Source organism: Delphinus delphis, chromosome 16 (assembly GCF_949987515.2).
Source record: "Delphinus delphis chromosome 16, mDelDel1.2, whole genome shotgun sequence".
In the NCBI taxonomy this organism is placed as follows: domain Eukaryota; kingdom Metazoa; phylum Chordata; class Mammalia; order Artiodactyla; family Delphinidae; genus Delphinus; species Delphinus delphis.
The window spans coordinates 14,253,317-14,274,705 of record NC_082698.1 but is presented as its reverse complement, the minus strand read 5'-3'; the positions used below and the strand labels follow the sequence as shown (position 1 = coordinate 14,274,705).

At 47.8% G+C, this 21,389-nt stretch overlaps 1 protein-coding gene across 2 annotated transcripts in view; it reads right to left on the bottom strand.

Moving 5' to 3' along the window:
- The window catches only part of GFRA1 (GDNF family receptor alpha 1), a 204,677-nt gene extending 183,804 nt beyond the window's left edge, over positions 1–20,873 (bottom strand). For both annotated transcript variants that reach the window (XM_060033556.1, XM_060033555.1), the window contains exons 1-3: positions 20,680–20,873; positions 19,498–19,791; positions 18,268–18,351 (exon numbers count right to left, since the gene is read on the bottom strand). In XM_060033556.1, the coding sequence (XP_059889539.1) occupies positions 18,268–18,351; positions 19,498–19,791; positions 20,680–20,719 (418 nt within the window). In that variant the 5' untranslated portion in view covers positions 20,720–20,873. The remainder of the gene's footprint in view (positions 1–18,267; positions 18,352–19,497; positions 19,792–20,679) is intronic.
- Positions 20,874–21,389: the final 516 nt, after the last annotated feature.

Sequence of the window (21,389 nt, the reverse complement as noted above, 5' to 3'; positions counted from 1 at the left end):
TGAGGGACAAGATGAAGAGGACAGGGACCCGATTATTTAAGAATTCTTCTTCCAGGGATAGTCAGGTGCCTGCAGGGACAGAGTCATCATGCCTTCAATCTCCCCATCCTTCAGGCCTGACTTACTTGGACACACTGCGTATGTCAGCCGAGAGAGGAAAGAGTGTGGGACTTGGCCCCAGGACCAGTTTGCCCCCGAGCAAGCCCCTCAACCATTCTAGTCTCCAGTTCCATCACCCATCCATCCATCCATCCATCCATCCATCCATCCCAGCCAAGGGCCTGGACTTGGGGATCAGAAAAGACTCTTTCAGCTCCAATGTTCTCTAATTACTTTTCTTTGCATTGTCTTTTAAGAAAGAAACCAATCAATAGAAAACACGAACCCATCCCCAAAAGAGAACTCTCACTGAAGAATTACATTTTCAAAACATACGTCAGAAGGGCAACAAGACAAAGTCAGTAAGGCTCAAACACAAAATCTCTGTGTCTGACCCCAACAGCTGCTTTGCTCGCATCGCAGAATTCTAGAGTGGTAAAATGCAGCCACGGATGCTTTCCTGCATAAGGTGCATGGAGGCGCGCCCCTGCCCCCCACCAAAAGCAGGTACCACGGCACCAAAGTCTCCTCGTGCCCCCACGAGGACCTCCCCCACCACCGCCATAGTTCCCTCCTGACGCACAGTGGTGGCCTTGCCTCCATTGCTGGCCCCCTGCCCAGAGCAGCAGCAGTAGATCATCGCTGGCAAAAAAGTACAAGTCTCCCACCACACTGGCCTCCCTGTTTGTGAAGAGGGCACCTGGGGGCCTCTGCACTCTGCTAACAACGCCCTTCAGCCAGTGCTGAGAATGGGCAGTTCTTTGTCATTTAGGGCAAAGTCACCTCCTCAGAGATGCCCCCCTGACGTCCCTGTGCAGTGGGGTTTCCCTCTCCCCTCTATTTGCCGTCGTATTGGTTTATCTTCTTCAGATTACTTACTGCCATCGAAACCACTTACTTGTTTGCACTCATTATGTCTCCTCCACTGGACTGTAAGCTCCCTGAGTTCAGAGCCTCATCTGTCTTACCCATGCCGTGTCCTCAGGACCTCGCTCAGTGTCCAGCCCACAGAAGGTTGACCTGGTAGAACTTTGTTGATAAACAGAAGGAAGAAGTCATCCTAAGAGCCTTGACAAAGCATCAAAGACCACAGTGCAGGCCAGAACCGTAAAGCTCCCAAGGAAACCAGCTCGTTGTAGCCCATCAACTTTCAGCCAAGACAGCACGTCTGGGGTGGCTGTGAGGAGAGCCGTCAGGATATCATACACCTCCCCCACAGGGCCGTGACAGCTCAAAATGCTTAATGAATGATGCGCGGTTAGAACCAGCGGCCTGGCCCATTCACTCTGCTTTGCCGGAGAGGAACAGAAGGGTCTAGCAAAGGAATGTAACTTTAATGGGACATTCAGAGACTCAGACTCAGGTGTCTGACACGGGCAAAGAATTTCTCAAGCCCCCAGTGCTGGCCCTCTAGGAGTCTGAACACCTCAGTCCATAGAAGCTGGAAGCCGGTAGGGAGGGAAGTCTGCTGAAGCCAGCATCCCACACTTGGCACGTGGAGATTCATGAGGAGGGACAGGCGGGTTGGTGCCAGGTCCACATCAAGCAGAAAAGCAGAGTCACTGGGGTTGGGGGAGGGGTATGTGTATGAGAGGGGCACAGGGGTGAAGGTGGACTGAGAGAGGGAAGGTTCCAGAATGGGCAGGCCAGGGAGCACTGCTCTGCTGTCATTCCCTGTTACAAAAGGCAGCTCAGAGGAAAGGAAAAACAACAGTAGGTCTTATTTATTTATTTATTTTTTTTACAATTACCAAATATAAAACCCCGAGTGTAAATTTTTCTATTTCAGGGTTTCTAAACAACATTTAACTTAGTGAGTGTCTTACATCTAGGGTAAATATTTGCCAGTCACTTCTGGCCCACGTCAGAGTGCTTATCTAAAAAGCTGTTTGGTTCTGCTCCTGATAGGAAAAATCTGCATTCCACCCAGCATACCCACCCGGCATGTGACCCACGAGCACTCTCCTTCCCCCAGTCTCCCAGGTGCACCCAGGACGCCAGCAGCCGCTGGATCTGCGTAAGAGCACTTCCTGGAAGGTCTATCTGTGTGTGCTGCCCTTTCTCTTAATTAAGGGCAAGGGCGTGGAGGAACAAGTCCAGGACTGGCCCTATGCTTAGGGTGCTACTGCATCAGCTCCACCAGGCTGCGGCACGTTTGGGGAAATCAAGGAGCTGTGAGGCAGGACCGCAGATGACAGCGAGAGAAGCCTGCGGCTCGCGCACACCACGTGGCGCGGCAGCTCGGTTTTAGGGGCTGAACCAGGCATGTCAAGGTGACAACTACAAATGCACTAAGAGGGCTGCAGAAAGGAGCCACCAACGCTGAGAGAGGTCTAGAAGGATGAGCACAGGGCCCGCCGAGCCCACCCTCGGGGCAGTGCAGTGTCTTGAGGCTGATGAGTGAGTTCTTGTTTCTTTAGTAAGAACTTCCTTCATTTTTACTTAAACACTATGTCTCACAACTCAGATCCAGTTCTCACAGTGACGCTGTAGACATCATCCGTGCTGGACAAATCAAGAAATGGAGGCTTAAAGCAGTTAAATAACTTGCCAAAGTCATGAACCGATGAAGTCGGGATGCAAATGCAGGGCTGCCTCCAAACACTTCAGCACGACTCCCCCCAGCCTATAAAAACACCTCCCTAAATTTCTAAACAGGCCTCTTTCTGGTTCCCCAGGCTTAAGAGAGAAGGTGGGTTCAACATGAAGCATGTTTGAGTTACGGCCAGGATAACTCAAAACACTTGGGGGGCACTACCCAGCAGGCAGCTGGATGGACACAGGCTCAAAGAGGGTTCCTCAAACTCAGAGTCCAGAGACTCCAAGGGAAATACTGGTCAGAGCAAGGGACTCGGCGGGAAACCCAGAGGAGCGGCATCGGCACACAGGTGGAATCAGAGACGCTGTGAGCACCTGTGCGCTAGGCGCAGTCAGTCCAGCCCAGGCAGGTACGTAACAAACTAAACCAGAGTCAAGGGCACGGAAGCGTCTGGGAAAATTTCTGACCAAGTCCAGGGTATTCTTCCTAAGCCTCCCTAAAAGGTGCCATGGTTTCTATTCAAACACAAAACCATGCTTAGACCAGAGGTACCGGAGGGCCCCTCTTGCATTTGGTGGCTTTTGTTCTTGACCTAGCAATCAAAAAGGCTACAAGCAGAAGAGCACGCAAGGACCTAGGCCTTAGGAGCTGGACAAACCTGGCTTGAACTCGACATCTTCCAAAAACTAGCTGTGTGGCCTTAGGCATGTCACTCAACTTCTCTGAGTTTGGGTTTCCTCTTATATAAGATGTAAATAATGCCCCAATGCCACTCTGGGCCAACACGCAGGATTAAATGAAATAATCTGTGAAGGCATCTGGTATCCTACTGCTGGGCAGCCAGCAGGCGTTTCGCAAGCAATGTTTTCCACAATTGCTCTCTGGCAGTCATAGCCAGCTCTGACTCTGACCTCAGAGCTGGGAACTTGAGTTCCTGGGGACCATCACAGCTAAACCTTCAAGCCTGAAGAGGCTCTGCATGGACATCTCAATCCTCGCTGGCAATGCCTACTTTCCTAAGGAGGAATCTTGTCACACGCAAAAAAGGTATTTCAAAAAGCCGGATCTTCGGAAAAGATACACATGACCAACCAGCCAGCATTCAAGAAGCAGTTGCCGTGTTTCCCTGGTGGCGCAGTGGTTGAGAGTCCGCCTGCCGATGCAGGGGATGCGGGTTCGTGCCCCGGTCCGGGAAGATCCCACATGCCGTGGAGCAGCTGGGCCCGTGAGCCACGGCCGCTGAGCCTGCGCATCCGGAGCCTGTGCTCCGCGGCCGGAGAGGTCACAACAGTGAGAGGCCCGCGTACCGCAAAAAAAAAAAAAAAAAAAGAAGCAGTTGCCACTAAATCCAAAAGGAAGTCATTTCCAGGCAATGCCCTTCTGAAAGAGGATTCTAGAGGGATCTCAAACCCAGACAAAGGGGACTGAGATGAATGGGTAGTGCTCAAGAATTCTGACCCTCACCTGACCCCATGCACAATATAGTAGCAGTAAGTTCACGTTCTCTGCCCAGTGACATAGCCCCCAACAGCTGTGGAATGTCAAAAACAAGGCTGCTTGGGTCTAAAGTTACCCCTCCTCCACCATTAGAGGAAAGAAAACACATTTCTGAGTCTCTCCTTCTTTATGTTTTGCTTATGAGGAACAAATGTTGACAAGATATAGGATACACTGCTCCGTTTGCCACCAAAATGCACAGACCATAATTTTATATGAAGCTACACCCACTTAATTGTGATGCATTAAGTATTATGTTCATTGTTTCTGAAAGTGGGTAGAAATGAATAATTTATTTCAGACAAAGGAAACTCTTGAATATGAAATGCCTCATCTTTTAAAATTACAATTTGGAAGACAAGAATGAAAAAATACCCATAGCCAGTGAACCTTATACTGCTAATAGAAAACAATGCTTCAACTGTTTCTACTTTGTTTGCAAACATTACGTTTTTTTAAACATTCTTGAGAATGATCAGGAAAAAGACACACTAGGTTTTCACCATGCTAGCAGCCGCTCAACACAGGGCTAGCATATCTAATGTTAATTTTCTGTGCTGGGTTTCCTGCCAACGAGTGCCTTGGCTCACCTGGAGTCCGCTCCCCAAAGCCCTGCACCCCAGTCTCGGCCACCTCCTTCCAGAGCTTTCTTTTCTTTCCTGCATCCTAGTTCCCTTTTTGCTCCTTTTCCCACTCCCTCCTTGGCACTCCCTGTGCTCTGCACCCTCTTTCTGGTTTCACCATCCCCCCAACAACTAGCACAGTGCCAGGCGCAGAGTAGGTTCTCAGAGAATGTGACTACTGTTATTTTTAGAGAAGATAATTGATGTTTTGGACTGAACTGAATTGGTGATCATCATTTCCAGTATGGCTATTGCTGTCTTTTTTTTCTTTCAGAGCAGAAAAAACCTACATCCACTCAATCTAGTATTGCTGTTTCATGCTAATTAATTGGGAGAGGAGGGAGAAGGGAGTTAGGGTGCATATAAAAGGAAGCAACCGGCATTCGCCTACCATTTCCCAAGCACTTTCCAGTGCTCTTCCTAAGTGTTACCACCAATAACCTTATGAATTGGATACTATTATTATCCCCATTTACAGGCAGAGTCTCTATTAACCCAGGGTCCCACAGCTAGTAAGTGCTGGAATGTGGAACTCAAATCTGGGTGTGTTTAACCCCAAAACCCTACTCTTTACCGCTGCTATTCTGCATTTCATAATTTCCTAGCATCATTGGGCCCTCACCCCCTGTCCCTCTCCAGCCCCACCCCAATCTCTGGAATGAATACAGACAGTCTGCCTGGTGGCTCTTGAGGATAGAGCTGCCGAGCTCTGGGTGTGTTCTTACAGGAAACCGGCAGTAGCATCACCTCTCCCCTTTCCCACCCCAACAGTATCATTAAAACAATGTCATAAACACACCCTGGGCTCCAAGAAGGACAGAGAGGGTTTGCTTACTTCTTCGGAACTGCTCTGTGAGCTGTGGTAATTACTGGCTGCAGGCCCAAAGGCCCTCCTACCTCATCCTTCTCTCACCCGGCTTGCCCTGGGGTTAGTGGGCATCTCTTTCAATTAAGACACCTCCCTGCATTTAGAATCTTTGCGTTTTTATTCAGACGGTCTCTTGTGAAATGTTCTGAAGCAAGTCGAGAATGTAGTGCAGAAAACTGCCAAGTGAGGGCTTCCCCGGTGGCGCAGTGGTTGAGAGTCCGCCTGCCGATGCAGGGGACGCGGGTTCGTGACCAGGTCCGGGAGGATCCCACGTGCCGCGGAGCGGCTGGGCCCGTGAGCCATGGCCGCTGAGCCTGCGCGTCCGGAGCCTGCGCTCCTCAACGGGAGAGGCCACAACACTGAGAGGCCCGCATACCGCAAAAAAAAAGAAAAAAGAGAAAAAGAAAACTGCCAAGCGAGACCCAGGACTAGGGAGCCAGAAGAATAAAATAGTACATAGAAAAGAAACAAGCCATACATCGAGTCCTCCCAACAGGCGGACCACAGACAGGTAGGTCAGGGCCATCTCTCCCAGCCAAGAGGACAGCTCTGGCCTGGAGATCCAAACGCCCATGCCTGACCACTGTCCCCAGATCAGAAAGCAGAAGCCCATCCTGATTCCAGGCTAGAGGGCAGCCCTGGGGTTGGGACTGGGGCTTTGCAGAAGGCAGATGGGGAGCCATTCCTCTGGGGGGTCCAAGACTGTCCACATTCCCACTGACCTCCAGGCTGCCTCCTTTCACCAGCTAGGTCACTCAGTGTCTAAGGGGCCCCACTGAACAATTTGCAATGACACCCTTTCTCCTGTTACAAGCCAAGATGCCTCTAAGCATGAAGACTTTTCATGAGCTGGCTGCAGACCCCCCTGCTTCCCGCACTCACTCCTGCCGGCACCTCTCTGCTCTGTTGTCACCTGCTCTCCATGTGCCTCAGTCCCTTCCCAGGACCACCCTGTGAGGCCCAGGCGGCCTCACTGACTGCTGCTCCTCTGCCGACCCTGGGCCCCAAATGGGGAGCTGTGTGCACTGGGTGCCTTGTGCATCTTTTCCCCCCAAGGAGAAGGTGTGAGAGAGAGAAGCCATCAGAAGCTGAGGCAAACAGGTACCTTCTGAGGTGAGGAGTTACTAATCCTAACAGCAGACCTATGTCTTTCTCTAGTCTGGAAGCAGACCCCTGTGTGTGCTTTTATGACACAAATCTGTATAAAGTTGAGCCATATGAAATGTGTGCTATTCTACCACTATTACCTACAAAAACGGCAATTTCATATGATTCGACATAAAACTCCCAACAATGCTGAGTTTCATTAGCCATCATCCTTCCCTGGTTCTTCTGAGACAAAGGCCAAGCCCCTAAGCGTGGCACACCTGCCTCTCTGCCCAGCTCGTCTCCCACCACTGCTCATACCGAGGGCCCCTGCCATAGAAAGCAGCTTATTACAGCACCCTGGACACTCAGTGCCTTTGCCCATGCTGTTGCCGCTGCCTAGAATGCCCTCCCCAACCACCCCTCCTTATCAAACTCCTATCTACTCCTCAAAGCCCAGTTCAGAGTCCCCTTCAGCAAGCCCTCTCTGACCCATAACTCCATCTAGTCAGTTACTCCCGTCTTAGGGCTACATCTGAGCCTTGTATGGAGTTTTATTCATTCACCTACCACTTTGCAACAAAACTTATTTGTTTTATACCTAAAACAAACAAGAGAATTCTTAAAAGGCAATGGCAGGGTCCTATTTACCTCTGAATCACCTAAGGCCTCTCACTAGGCTCATAGTAAGTTCTCAATAAATACGTGATGAATGAATTTGGCAGAAATGCCATTCCATCACACCAAAATACTGAGAGATAAGAGATATCACAGAAACTGACCAATTCTTCTCTTCATTATATTATACTTATTTTATATATAATGTATATTACATATGTGTATATCATACACATACACACATATATAACTCAGCACAAAGCGTCTAAGACTTCTTCATGCAGTTTGTGCTCTTGACTTTCAGGGATCATCTCTCTGCTTATATGCATGCAAATGGACACTGCAGCATGGGTTCTGGAGCCAGACTTCCTGGGTGAGAATGTGGCTCTACCCATTCTTAGGCGTGTGCCCTCAGGCCAGCTCCTTACTTGGATCTCAGTTTCCTATCTACGAGTGGGGCTAAGAACACCTTCTACTAAACAAGGTTGACACAAGTTATTGCACGTAAAACACCTAGCTCATTGCCTCTCACCGCTGTTGTAATGACTATTTTTATTTCTTTTAAGGTCTCGTGGGGAGGGTAACCATTTTCAATTGGGAGAACATTTAGAGTTCCGGCCTGTTCACTCCTTCTCCCATTCAAATGCCACTTGCCATTCCTAAGCAAACAAGAATACAATGGTTCCATCAAGGACTCTCCAGAATTCTCCAATCTCCTGGTATCTTCTTATAAAGAGTGTATTTGAAACGCATACTAACAGGGATCAATGGAACATTTCATAAACATGGGCTTTAAGAAACCTGCTGGCCTATTCCTACAAAGAATGCAATCAATACCTATTTTCATACATAATTAACTGTACACAAAACAATCATGTACAAAAGGCAACAGAAATCACAGTTGGCACGGTGTTTCTTAGACCATTAGGAGGGACGTAAAGGAAAGTAGTACCAGCGTGACGGAAGACAAATGAATAACATATTAGGTCACCTTAAAGTGGGACTAAAGTGTGTATTCCTTTCTTTACCACTGTGTAATGCTATTTATATGACAACATGACAAAAAAAAAAATGGCCCTAGGCATTCTGCTCTACTTTAGAAACCTTCCATCTCACACTGAAATGAAAAAAGATACAATCCAGAAATCTCTTCTCTGGTTAATATTTCTGCAGTTCCGCAGGCATGGTTTTAATAGCGTGCATGTTCTGGATTTTGCTTGTCAATTAAGAACTGATCGGAATGCAAGGCTAAATATTAAAATAACAGATACTGGCTTATATTTCAACTTTAAAGGTTTTTTTGTCAAATAGTGTTTTAAGGTGGAAGACAGAGGAAGGGAAACTGGGAATTAAGGAGGTAGAGTAGGATCTAGACAGTTCCTCCTTAATAAAGGATCAGGTTGGTACTTAAAATTTCATCACATAACAGTAGAAAGAGCACAGGCTTTGGAGATGCAGAGATAAGATTCGAAACTTAACTCTTCCACTTACTGGCTGTGTGGCACTGAGAAAATTAATCAACCTCTCTGATCTCAGGTTTCCCTCTCAAAAATCAGAGATCATTATACCTACCTTTTAGCATGGTTGGGGACCAAAAGGAAATAATGGCCTTGAACAGGCAGCCCAGCCCGTGCAGGGCACTCAGGGGCTCCCCAGGGAACTCCTCTCCCCACACTTACCTCGTCTTTAAAGAGACTGCAGGTCTGGAGATAACACAGCTCTAGGACTACGGGCAGAGTCCCAGAGGCAACTGTGGTTTGACCAAAAATAGGCCATTTGACCAAATGATTAAAAGTCTGTCATATGCTAATGCTTGGACAGGGCGGACCGAGGGCCAATTTAGTAGGAGTAAATTGCAATTGATTTTCGAAGAAATTGCTTGTTCTCTTGCCTTTCCTCAGCTGTGTCACACTCTCTCACCCGTAGCTGCCTTTGTCACAGCCAGAACCAACTGAAACACGTGTCAAGGAAGATCTTTTTGAGGCAAAATGTTTAATAATACAGACATCCACAGTCACACACACTATAAATATACACACACATGAACAGGCAGATATATACATATATATCTGTGCATGTGTATATACATGTTTATATAGATGTTCTAGAGGGCTCAAATTCAGAAACAATTCTGTACCATGACCGTACCCTTCTGTGTGTTTTACAAATCCCTCTGTGGGTAGAGAGCTATCCTGAGTCATTTTTATTTTTACAACAGCCTACTATTTGAAGAAAGATCAGAAAAGAGCATACCCCTAAAATCTCCTCTCCATGCTTTCCCCAGCCCGATCTGTGCAAATCCCTGGCTATGAAAAGAAAATGGTTAAAAGATCAAAGAAGATAAAAAATCATAAGAATAAAGGTTAACAGTGGCTGCTTTCACCCCTAATTTCTGATATGGTGATAGACCCTCTTAGAACATTAATTAGAATGGGAAGAGAGATGAAAGAAATGCCCAGGGGACATAATAAATTAGCCCCTTATGCAAATTACCCATTCGATCTCATCACTGACCCAGCTAGTTGAGTCTCTAAATTACGGGAAGCGGTTAGCTTCTTTAACAAAAAATTCCAGACAAAAGATTAATTTTTTTTTTAATCTGAAGGCTGAGAGGGTGTAAAGCGACAAATAATTTCTCAGTTTTCCTTGCAGACAATTCTGAAGGGGGCCAAAAGATATGAAAATCAACATTCTGGCCACTGGCTCCTGTTACCAAACAGAGACCTATTAAATAATCCTTGTTCTGAAACAATTCCGAAACAATGGACAGCCACCTGCTTAACTAAAGTCGAAGGCTGTGCTTCTCACTCTAACTGTGTGAACAAAGTCTGGTATCCTAAAAGGGGCCGAGGGGCAGGTGAAGGACAATTTTAAAGGAGGTAGGGAAATGCCAGGAGATGGAGAGTTTCAAATATCCATTTAAAAACAAACACATACCTAATTTTACTTGTCATCACTGTCCTAGACAATTTATGTATTACTGTCCTAGAAATTTATGGAACTCTCAGTTTTCTTATCAGTAAAATAAGGGGATTGGACTAGAATGACCTCCAAAAGTCCTACGGCACCTACAATCCAGGGATTTTATTTACCCCTTTGTTTTCACACAGTACTTCTGATAATTTAATTTGTTTAAATATAATCTTATGACATGCATTTTGTCTTCTGAACTCACTCCTGGCTTCCTTTCCTCTCTCCTACTATCATTTTCCCCTTTTCCTTATTTTCTCTTCTTATTTCTTATTTTACCTTCTTCCATGTATTCAAATGAGATGCTTTAAATACATTCTGGTTCAAAGTAAGGTACATATTGAATAAATCATACTTTATAAATGTTATTAATATGAAAAATATATATGGCAAGATGATGAGTTTCTCTAGCATGAAGAAAAGACTAGAAAGAAAAACTGTAAGTCGCAGAATAATACAAGATTCACTATGCAAGCCCTTAGAGAAAAAAGGAAAATGTGTTACAGGTCATCCTCATCCTCTGCCCTCATTTTACAAAAGGAGGAGATGTCTCTAAGGAAGGGTAGACACTTGCCCAAGGTCACCAGCTAGTGAGAGGTAAAGCTGGAAGCAGAACACAGTCTCCTGACTCCTGGACCAGTGCTCTTTGGACCAAACAATCCCAGTAACTTCTCTAGAGAATTCGCCACTGTATCCCAAAGAACAAAAATGGACATCCTTTGGAAAGAATGAGCTTTGACAGCAGAAAAATTAAGAGATGGCACAAAGAAATACTTCAGAGGACTAAAGAAAAGGAATGAAGACAGACATATTGGCTATAAATAATTTTGCACCTTGTAATAATCTTCAGTTCATGCAATTACCTGTCACTCACTGATGTTTTATCTCCCCTCTTCTGGTAACAGGACCTACAGTAACTCTATGCAAAACATTCCACTGTCTCTAAGTTCACAGCCTGCACTGGAACATTCCGGCCTTTGCCAGAAGTATCTAGACAGTGGAATGACCTGATGCTTTACTCAAGAAACTTCTTGAGGTTGACAGTTAATCTAAATAATAAAATTTGCCTTTAGGAAGTGGCCAGTAACACAAGAAGACACAGATTCCTCAGGTCATAAGGCAGGTAATAAGAAAGCATGTGTAGACTACAACTCCATTTTTGTAAAAAAGGAAAAAAAAAAGATAAATATATACACACACACACACACACACACACACACATATATAGGAAAAAAATCTGAAAAGGCTTGTATCAAATGTTCACAGTGGTTATCTTTGAGAGCAGAGACTATGAGTGGTTTAAATTTGCTTTCCTTTTCTATCTGTTTGTAATTTCTTATTGTTGTACAATAAAAATGGGTCGCTGAGGGGCTGGAGAACGAGAGGATAAAAGCCAAAAGTAGTGGTGTGTGAAAGTGAAATGTAAGTGTACTTAGCAGAGCCTGTGGAGACGGAAGCCTCTCCCAGTTTTAAGGCATGCCCTTCTCAGGGAGCAGTAATTCTCCCTGCTATGAGGGGCGTTGCAAAGAAGATTTATGGGGAGAGGTTAGAAGAATGGGAATCAGTCAAGCTGAGAAGGGTAGGCTGATCACAAGAATCCTTAAGCACAGGAAGGGCTCCCACCCCGGGTGATAGCCAGCTGCAGCAGACTCACCTCCGACCAAAGAGCTTAAGGAAGGATAGGGCCCCAGAGGAACAGGGGGATTCAGAGCAGGAAAAAGGAAGACCTTCCCCAAAGGGGATTTAAGACTCAAACTGGGTTATTAAGAGATAGGGCTTCCTCCAGGGCCCTTTATATACTGGATAGATTTCTTATTTCTTGTCCAAGCTAGTTTATGAGCATCCTTCCTGAAAGCTTGGGGTTGCTATCCTTTTCAAGACATGGGATCCTTGTTCCCTGACCCGGGAATACGGTCTGCGGAAAAAGAGTCCCACTCTTGGAGTCAGGAGTAAGCCAACAGCTAACACGGCCTTGGTACAGCATTAAAAATGACTGAGATTTGGGCTTCCCCGGTGGCGCAGTGGTTGAGAGTCCGCCTGCCGATGCAGGGGACACGGGTTCGTGCCCTGGTCCGGGAAGATCCCACATGCCGCAGAGCGGCTGGGCCCGTGAGCCATGGCCGCTGAGCCTGCGCGTCCGGAGCCTGTGCTCCGCAACGGGGGAGGCCACAACAGTGAGAGGCCCGCGTACCGCAAAAAAAAAAAAAAAAAAAAAAATACTGAGATTTATTGAGAACCAATTATAGTTCAGGCACTAAGCAAAGCATTCTACATGTCGCCTTTTTAATTCCCAAGAACCTGTAAGCAAGGCATTATCATCATCTCAACTTACATCCAAGAAGTCTGAGGTACAATGAGATCAAATGACCTGCCCAAGACAAAGTAAGCGGCAGAGCTGGGGACGCACCCAGGTGAGTGGAATTCCAGAGCACATGTTCTTTCACCATCGCGTACAAAGATGAAGAGGCGTGAAGCTGCCCAGAGCACTGGTGGGACAGCAACTGGTCAACCTGGGTTGTTCAGACATGGGGTCGCTGGGGTGAGATAGAAGGTTGATTAATAGAAGAATCTATGAAGAGAGGGAGACTGAAACCAGATCATTCCTGGAAGCCACCAAGGTGTTAAGGTAATATCTGGCAATGGGTGGCCAGGTTGGACTGGGAGAGACTAGACACAAGGGTGGGGTCAGTAAGAAGGCCAATGCGAAGTTCAAGTAAAAGATAAGGTGGGTAGATTAAGGGAATGGAGAGAGAAGAGCAATCCAAAAGACAGCAGGCAATTTCAGCAGGACTTAGCGATGGGTCCCGTGGAAGGAGTGAGGAGGGTAGAGGAGATGCTGGAGATGATTCCAAAGCTTATGAGTTAGGCAGATGATGCCATTACATAAGACAGGAGACTCAGGAAGAGAAGGATGTAAGGAGAAAAGGGGAGGGATGATGAGATCCTTTTTGGATGTGCTGACTTTGAAGGAACTGAGATACATCCAGATGGAATCATCCAGGATTCAGCTGGAAATGCTGGTGTAGAGCTCAGGAGAGGATGGCGTAGGAGGGGAGGCTCTGAGTCATCGTTGTACATGGTAGCTGAGGTCCCAGAGATGGATGAGGTTTGTCCAGAGAGTATGCAGAAGAGAAAGAGGCTGGCACTGATCTCCCCAAAGGTAGTGCCAAGTGAAGGTTCTGGAGGTGACCCTCAAGCAGTGTGGCCCTGGCCAAATTGCTTCCCCTCTTTGAACTTCAGTTCTGTGAAAGCAGAGGATTAGACGATCTCTACGTCCTTTCTCTGATATTCAACCACTCATGGTTAATGAGACGCCTGCTCAGAACCAGGAAAGATGCTCGGTGCTGAGCGAACACCCGCCATTACAAGCAAATCCCCGACTTTCCAGTGGGAAAGACAGACACATAAATAAGTCCTCTCGATGGTCTGTGATTAACAGCTATCATAAAGGCAAGAGTGAATTGCAGCAAGAGAGAGTCCTGAGTGGAAGTGCCTGTCTGGGGGAATTCCAGCATGGCCCTCAGAGATGAAACCTGATCTTGGTCTTGAAGAACTAATAGAAACCTCCCCAACAAAGGCAAAGCCAAGTGTCAAGGCATGGGAAAGTGAACGCACATGAAATATCTGGGAATGGATTGCTCAGTGAGCTTGACCGGAGAGGTGATGTGGCTTAGAGAGGAAGGGCAGGGCCAAGCTAGCCTACAAAGGAATTTACCATAGGCCAGGATAGATAAAAAAGAACTTACAGGAGTTCTCAAATATAGTGACAACATGATTAGAGAGCTGAGTGGAAAGGAGAGGGCCACCATATACCCCTAGCAGCTGGTATTTACCAGCCCTTCTCTCTTATCATGATTTGACAAGACAGCAGATGATCTTATAAGGCTCTCCTTCAACATACAAACATTTTAAGAAAGTTTTTGTTTAACAGTTACACATATATGATGGTACATTAAAACAGAAATGCTAAACATGGCTCATTATTGATAGCATCATTCAAAAAGGGGACAGACTCAAAAGAGAGTTTAGGGGCATCTGATTCCGGGCAAAGCCATTTCCAATTACTTGGGGACCGATCTCAAGATCCTAAGGCTTCCTGGGAAGGTCTAAGCCACTCCTGGGACTTGGCAGGGAAATGGTGGCAAAGCCAGAGACCTAGAACTTTGTCGTTCACTAAATCAGATTTAGATGTTCAAATCCCAGCATCAGGACCAATAAAGATGTTAAAAAAAAAAAAATCCCAGCATCACTCTTTCCCCATGATCTCTCCACTTGACTCTTGTTTACAATACCATCAACTTTGATTACATTTGAGGAAGGTCTGGCATTTCTTGATTCTTCTCTACAAAAATCTAACCTCCCAATCAATACTTTTAAACATTGGAGCCCTTTTTTTAATCTCTCGCTGCCACAGAGGGCCTTACATTCTCCCTCTGATCCTCCATCTTCAGGCTTTTCTCTGCACCCATCACACTTTCCAAATTTCTCCTTCTTTGCTCTCGCCCTCCAGAGAGTCCAAAAACATTGCAGACAGGCTCATCTTCCTTTCAAATCACTATTTCTTGCTGCTTCTTGAACGTTTGTGAAGAAGAAAAGGTGAGGCAGAATGGAGGTTAAAGGGCAGAGTTGTGGCTGAGAGACACAGATGTGAAACACCACCTGATAGGTCCATCCTCTGAGCCTCTGAGCGCCCACAGAGCTCTGCCCTCTTGGCTCCCAAGACACTTTCCTTGTTCTCTCCTCTCCTCCAACGTCCTCGTGCACTGGCTCACTTTTTCCGTTGTGTCCTCTAGCCCACTGCCTGGTAAGGCCCCTAAAAACCGCACCAGCATCCGCGCACAGAAAAGGCACTTCCTAGAGCCCTTCAAAGCGCCTTAGAGGCCGACGCTTCTGCTTCCGCTATTGCGTTTCCAGGAGAGTAATCCCTCCGACCTCCCACTGCAATTCTCCCCAGACGAGGCTGCTTTATTTCCCTTCTGTAGCTCAGGCCTCAGATGACAGTTTTTAGATTCTACCTTATTCTTGTTCCCTTCCTTGTTCCTGCCATGGATAATACCTCCATATGGCCTTTTAACTGGTGATCAAGTAAACAATGGCAAAGGTGGCTGTGGGTTTGAAGAGTCCAAAAAAATGGAAACCCAAGAACGTCAAACATGTCTTGTTCGGTGAGAGGATTCAGCTCACACTTAGTGTATGTGGATAAACATCCTCTTCCCCTTGGGCAGAGAAATTCAAATATGGAAACTCAGATTACTACCCTATCTGTAAAAGGCAAAGGCCCTGCTGTCCTGGTTACCTCAGAGACTCTCAAGACAGAGAGATTCTCATCAACCGCCACACTCATCACCCTGAACCTCTGTCCCTCTCCGTCCTACAAATGCCAAACGGGATAATATGCATTACTCAGTGACTTAAAACCTCTCAAGGCTCCATTTGAGAGCCTTTCCTATACCCACTTAAGGCTTTCCTATACCCACTTAAGGAACACAGTCACTGTCAGAGGTCAAAGCTCATTACAGCTGGAACCTAAATTCAACGCCCTTGAGATACGAAATGTAGCTCTAGACAAGACCTTCCTGGCTCTGAGTAATTCATTATGGCTTCTGAGACCTCGGCAGGCTGGGTCTCACAAACCGAGGATCATATTTGCTATGAAAAGACACCGGTTTGAGAGAGGGATCCAAACAAATGAATGAGGGGGACTTGGTCCGTGCGGAAGAATTTCTGACACTCGTCAAAGAAATCCAGACAAGTCAGTGGTATCGGAGAATGACCAAGTCACTTTCAGTGGAGAATGAATGCAAGGACTGAAAAGAGCAAATGTAGGAGCACAGATGAGGGATTCTGAAGGTGTCCTCAATCTTCCCTCAGAATCATGGGCCGTTAGGACTGGAGATTCTTACTCCAATGACCTCATTATACCAAGAAAAGAGAGACCCAGAGAGGGGGAAATGAGTCTATTGCAGCCCTATAGCTCATAACAGTTTTGAAATTAAAACCCAAATGAACCTTCCTCCTTACCTACTTCCTCACTCCCACTGTCCCTGGGGAGGTTCGTATCCTTCCAGGCATCAGTACAAAGACTGAGGAGTAATGCTTCCATGGAGCAGGCAGCCAGCAAGAGGCATTGCCCCTCACGGTGCCAGGAAAGCCAGGTTGGTTTCTGGCACCCCATCCTAGTTCCTACTGACCTGCTCCCATGAGCGCTCAGAGGGTCATACACTCTTGTCTGTGCATCCCCGCTTCACTGCCTTCAGCCACTGTCCTGGCTGGGCCAAAGGGACAGACAGCATTAATAGGGATTTGCGGTAGAAGTTATCAGCATTATTCAGGATAATATATGAACACCTCTGATACTAAACTTGCCCCCTTATATTTTATCTTGAAACAGACCACACACACACACACACACACACACACACACACACACACACTCTTCCTCTGAACCAAAAGCATAATACAGAGGAGTGCTTCTCAAGCTTCATGTGCATACGAAGCACCCAGCCCAGGGATCTTCTTAAAATGCGAATTCTCATTCAGTAGCTCTGGGATGGAACCTGAGATTCCACACTTCTAACAAACTCCCAGGTGATGTCCGAGCTGCTGGTCTGAGAACCACATTCTGAGTAGCAAGGGGCAGATGTTACAAAGTCTTGCAAACAAATATAGGTTTAAATTCTCGTTCCACCAATTAGGAGCTCTGTGATCTTGGGCTGGTTTCCTAAGTTCACCCGGCCTCAATCATCTCATCTCTAAAATGGAAATAACAATATCTAGGATGCACTTGATGATGACTACATAAGTTAATGATGAAGAGATCTTAAACAGTACCTGGAACATAATAAGAGCTTAATAAATGTCAATTGCTGCCTGCCTCTAAGATTCACGAGGGCAGATATGACATCTGTCTGGCTCATTGCCAAAATCCCAAAGGCGAGAATGTATGTAGAATGGATGTCCGTGAATGAATGAATGAATGAATGTGTGTATAATACACCCACACATAATTTCAGTATTTACATACTTCCTTGGTTCTATGTCTTTCTGCAGGAAAACATAGAACATTTAGAACACCAGAACACTCTCACCAGTACCAAACCACCATATCTCACAGAAACAAATTCAACGTGAACCACCATGGTTAACCAAGAAACATACAATTTGTGATGGCTATATATACTTGAGAAAAAGTCTTAACTGTAAACAAAAAAAGTCAACATCAGTCTGGAATCTCTATGTCATTAAGGGAAATCACTGCCTTACTCATTATTTATGGGGTTGTCTGAATGCAGATGTTATGAAAAACTTAATTCGAAAACTAAGGTCACTTCCAAACCACATGTAGATTTGCAAAGAGAGACAAAACAGACTATGGGAATTGAGACCACTTTTGAAAGGTCAGTAATACATTCTCCTGTGTATGTACACACTTGCTCAGGAAAAATCAGAAACAAAACAAAAAACGGCTAACAAATGGTTGAGCTTAATCTTTTAAATCAAAGGCAGACAAGTGAGTCCAACCAAAATTCTTCAACAATCTAAGATTATCTTCAGGCGTCTCGTAAAGTAAAGTGGCACCATTTAAACATGTCCCATTTCCAGGGAGGCACTGTGTACAGTATGAAGCAAGAAGGGAATACGATTGCCACCTACAGACAGAAGTGGCACTCCCTTTGCAAGAGTTGGCCAATCATATTTTAACGTGGAAAAAAAAAATTCAACAAAGTCACCTCCTTCCAACCTCTCTCAAACCACCACACAACATTACTTCATTTAGAATTACTTTCAAGTCATACAATCATCTCTAGGCATTCTGCCTCTTCATTATCATCATCCTATTTCTAATTTCCCAGAAACACTGTGCCATTCAACTATCTACTTATACACTACTTGAGAGCCAAAGAGAATGTAAGCCAATAGATTTCAAGCAGGCGAAGGCATCAGAGTGGAAGTATAAATCTGCTTACCTGGTATGAATGGGACTACCCGGAATATATCAGACAATCTGCTGTTAACTGGTTCATACGGGGAATCTTCAAGCAGATCATTTCCTAAAAACAACAGAAAGATTGGACTCAGATCTGGAAAACAGATATATTTCAGTCAGTTTTCGTTACTGAATCTGAATTCTAATTATGTTATGATTGTGTAACAAAAAGATGCTGAAACTTTCAAAGATTTCAAATGCCTCTATTTGGCTCTGGTTATTTCTCTTCATTCCCTCTGCCTCTGTTGTCCTGGCTCTCCCCATAGTGCCATGAAAACATTGGAGAGCAACCCAGCCTGATCTTGCCAGAAAACTCTCCCACTCTTTGCAAAGGAATGAAATCAGAGAGGAAGGAACCAGTGACGTCACAAGCCCAGCTTGCCTCCAGGAGCCAATAGAAGAACAAAGCTGGCCCTTTTTCTTACTCCCAAAAAATGCCATGCAGTCAGAAAGCAGGTACCCTGGCTATTAAACACTACGTCTCTGAAACAGGTTTTCGTTAGTAGGTTCTGGAGGAAGTGGCAGCTGAGAGGTCAAATCTGTGTATTACAAACTTTGAGCCTCAGACTCAGTGGAGAATGAATGCACTGAATGTTTGAGTCAGATTTACAAACGTGACCCACCTCTGGCACACAAGGACCAAAAAACTGCCCCTGTAATGGATGGCTATGACAAGTAGACCTTGCCCTCTCTGAGCCACTTCTGCACTAACCAAGGCTGAACTACACCAGCTGGTTTAAGACTCAGCTAATCTAAGATGACAAAATTTTTTTCCCCACATCTGCCTTTGATTAGGTTTGAGGGGGGTAAAGATAGAATAGATTCCACTGGACCTTTCATTCTCAATTCTTTATCTTATGTCAGTATGGATAGAAGGAAAGAAGAGAGGGGGGAAATCCAGGCAAGATGCAGTGGAAGCCTTTGGATCATCCTGGGAAGCCAGGCCTTTAACGGATTCCTACTCCGATGTTCCGACCAAGTTTCAAAGAGGTCAGCGGGGTCCCTGGGATGTCCCTTCACCCCCTCACGGGTTTTCCAACAACCAGACCGGCAGCAAACACCAGCTGCCCACGTCCCTGGGGGCCAATGAAAGGTCCTCATTCTGCAGCTGGGGAGAAGTGAGTGGAGGATGAGGTCAGCTGGACCCCGGGCCTAGGGACCCGCCTGCCTTCAGGGGCTGGGGGAGGGGGAAAAGAAGACGGTCGCGTACCCTGCAGGCTCTGGTACATGCTCCAGTAGATGCGCAGACAGTTCTTCTCCTTCTTCATACCCCGCTTGCAGCGGCAGTTATAAAGCGACTTCTGTTTGAGGGCCTCCATGGCGCTGCGGCACTCGTCCTTGGCCTCCAGGCCCGATGTCAAGCTGAAGTTGGTCTCCTTGCCCGCCACGCACTGCCTGAGCGTGCGGTACTTGGTGCTGCAGCTCTGCTCTTTCAAGCACTGATCGCTGGCTTTCACGCAGTCCAGGCGGTCCCCGCCGCTGACCTCGGCCGACAGGAGCACGTCTTGTGGGGGGGAGGGGAGGGAGCGTGAGTGCGGCTGGGCTGGGGCGCGGTGCGCCAGCCGTGGGGGAGGACGCGCGCAGGAGCAGCCTTCTGCGGCTCCCGGCTCCCGGAGCGCGTCCGCCCCCCTACGCCTGGGGGGTCCATCTTCCCGCCCGGGCACCTCCTGCCGCTAGTCTCCCCCTACCCAACCCCCGGGGCGCCCCGAGGCTTTGCGGGCTTTTTCCGGTTTGCCCGCGAGCCAACGCTGCCCACCGCGCGTGCAGGCCCTGCCGCCCCGGGACCGACCAGCCTCAGCGGCTGCTCGGCCTCCAGGGCTGCCCTCCCGCAGTTCCCGGCTCCAGCCACTCTCTCGGCCCGGCCCGACTGAAGCCCGGGGGCTTTCGGCAGGGGAGAACGGCGGCGGGCTGGGCGTTGCACGCGGAGAGGGTGAGCCCTGATACCCGGCCCGCCCGGCGGGGAGCACCGAGATGCTATTCCGGGAAAAGTTTTCCCTTCCAAGTTTGCTCTCCTGGCCCGGTGCTCGCCCACACCTCACCTGCCCCCCCGCGCCTCCGCAAGCTCCCCGGGACTTGCAAGGGGCGTCGGGCTTGGGGCTGGAGGGCTCGGACGCTTTAATTTCCCGCCCGGCTAGGTCATTAAAAACGTAGGAAACAAAAACCAAAGAAGAAAAGCTGCGGGCAAGTGCCGCGCCACCCCTGCCCCACCCCCCAGCCCGGGGTGCTGAGGATTCAGGATCCCCTTCCCCAAAACGAAACTTCGCGGTCCCACACCGACCGCGCCCGCGCCGCAATTTTTTTTTTGGGGGGGGGAGGGGGTACTGGGGGGCTGCCTCTAGTACTCTCCAAGAAGACTCAGCGGATAAGAAAGCTAGCGGCGGCCTCGACTTACCCAGAAGCGGCAGTACGAAGTACAGGGTCGCCAAGAACATGGTGCCGGCGCGCAGCTGGTCCCCGCCCCCCCGAAAATCCAGAACTGCCGCTGGGTCTCGCCGAGGGAGCTCAGCACGCAGCGATTCCCGGACGGCCGCGCTGCTCTGGCCGCCCAAAGTTCAGCTCCATCCAATGCGAGAGGAAACTCCCCGGTCCGTCCGCCGCTACCGCCGCCGGCGACTCAGCTCCGAGCGGGCTGCTGGCTAGAGGGCGGGAGGCGGTTCCGCTTTTAGAGGTTCAGGTCCGACCCAACCTGGAAGGGAGAGCGCGCTTTGAAACGAGAGCGGAGAGCGCTGGAGCCTCCCCCGCCCCTCTGCCCTCCCCTGCTCCCGCCTAGGGGGACTTTTTAGCGCCCGGGTGAGGGCCCACCCCCTGCCCGGGTCGGGGCGCGGGGAGGGGGTGCCGGGGGTGCATGTGCGTGTATTCCGGGGAGCCGCCTGCACGGGCAGGGTGGAGGCTGGAGAGGTCGGAGGCGGGCTCCCGAAGTCCAAGGGGGTGTCTATTGGGTCCAACCCAAGAGGCTGAACGCAAGCAAATAAATAAATAACGTTACTTTCCGAGCGGGGCGAGTGGAGCCGGCCGCTGCCTGGAGTCTAAGCACTCGGCGGCGGCAGCTCTTTCTCGCGGAAAAAGCCCCTTCTCCCGGGAAAACCCCTTCTCCCGGGAAGT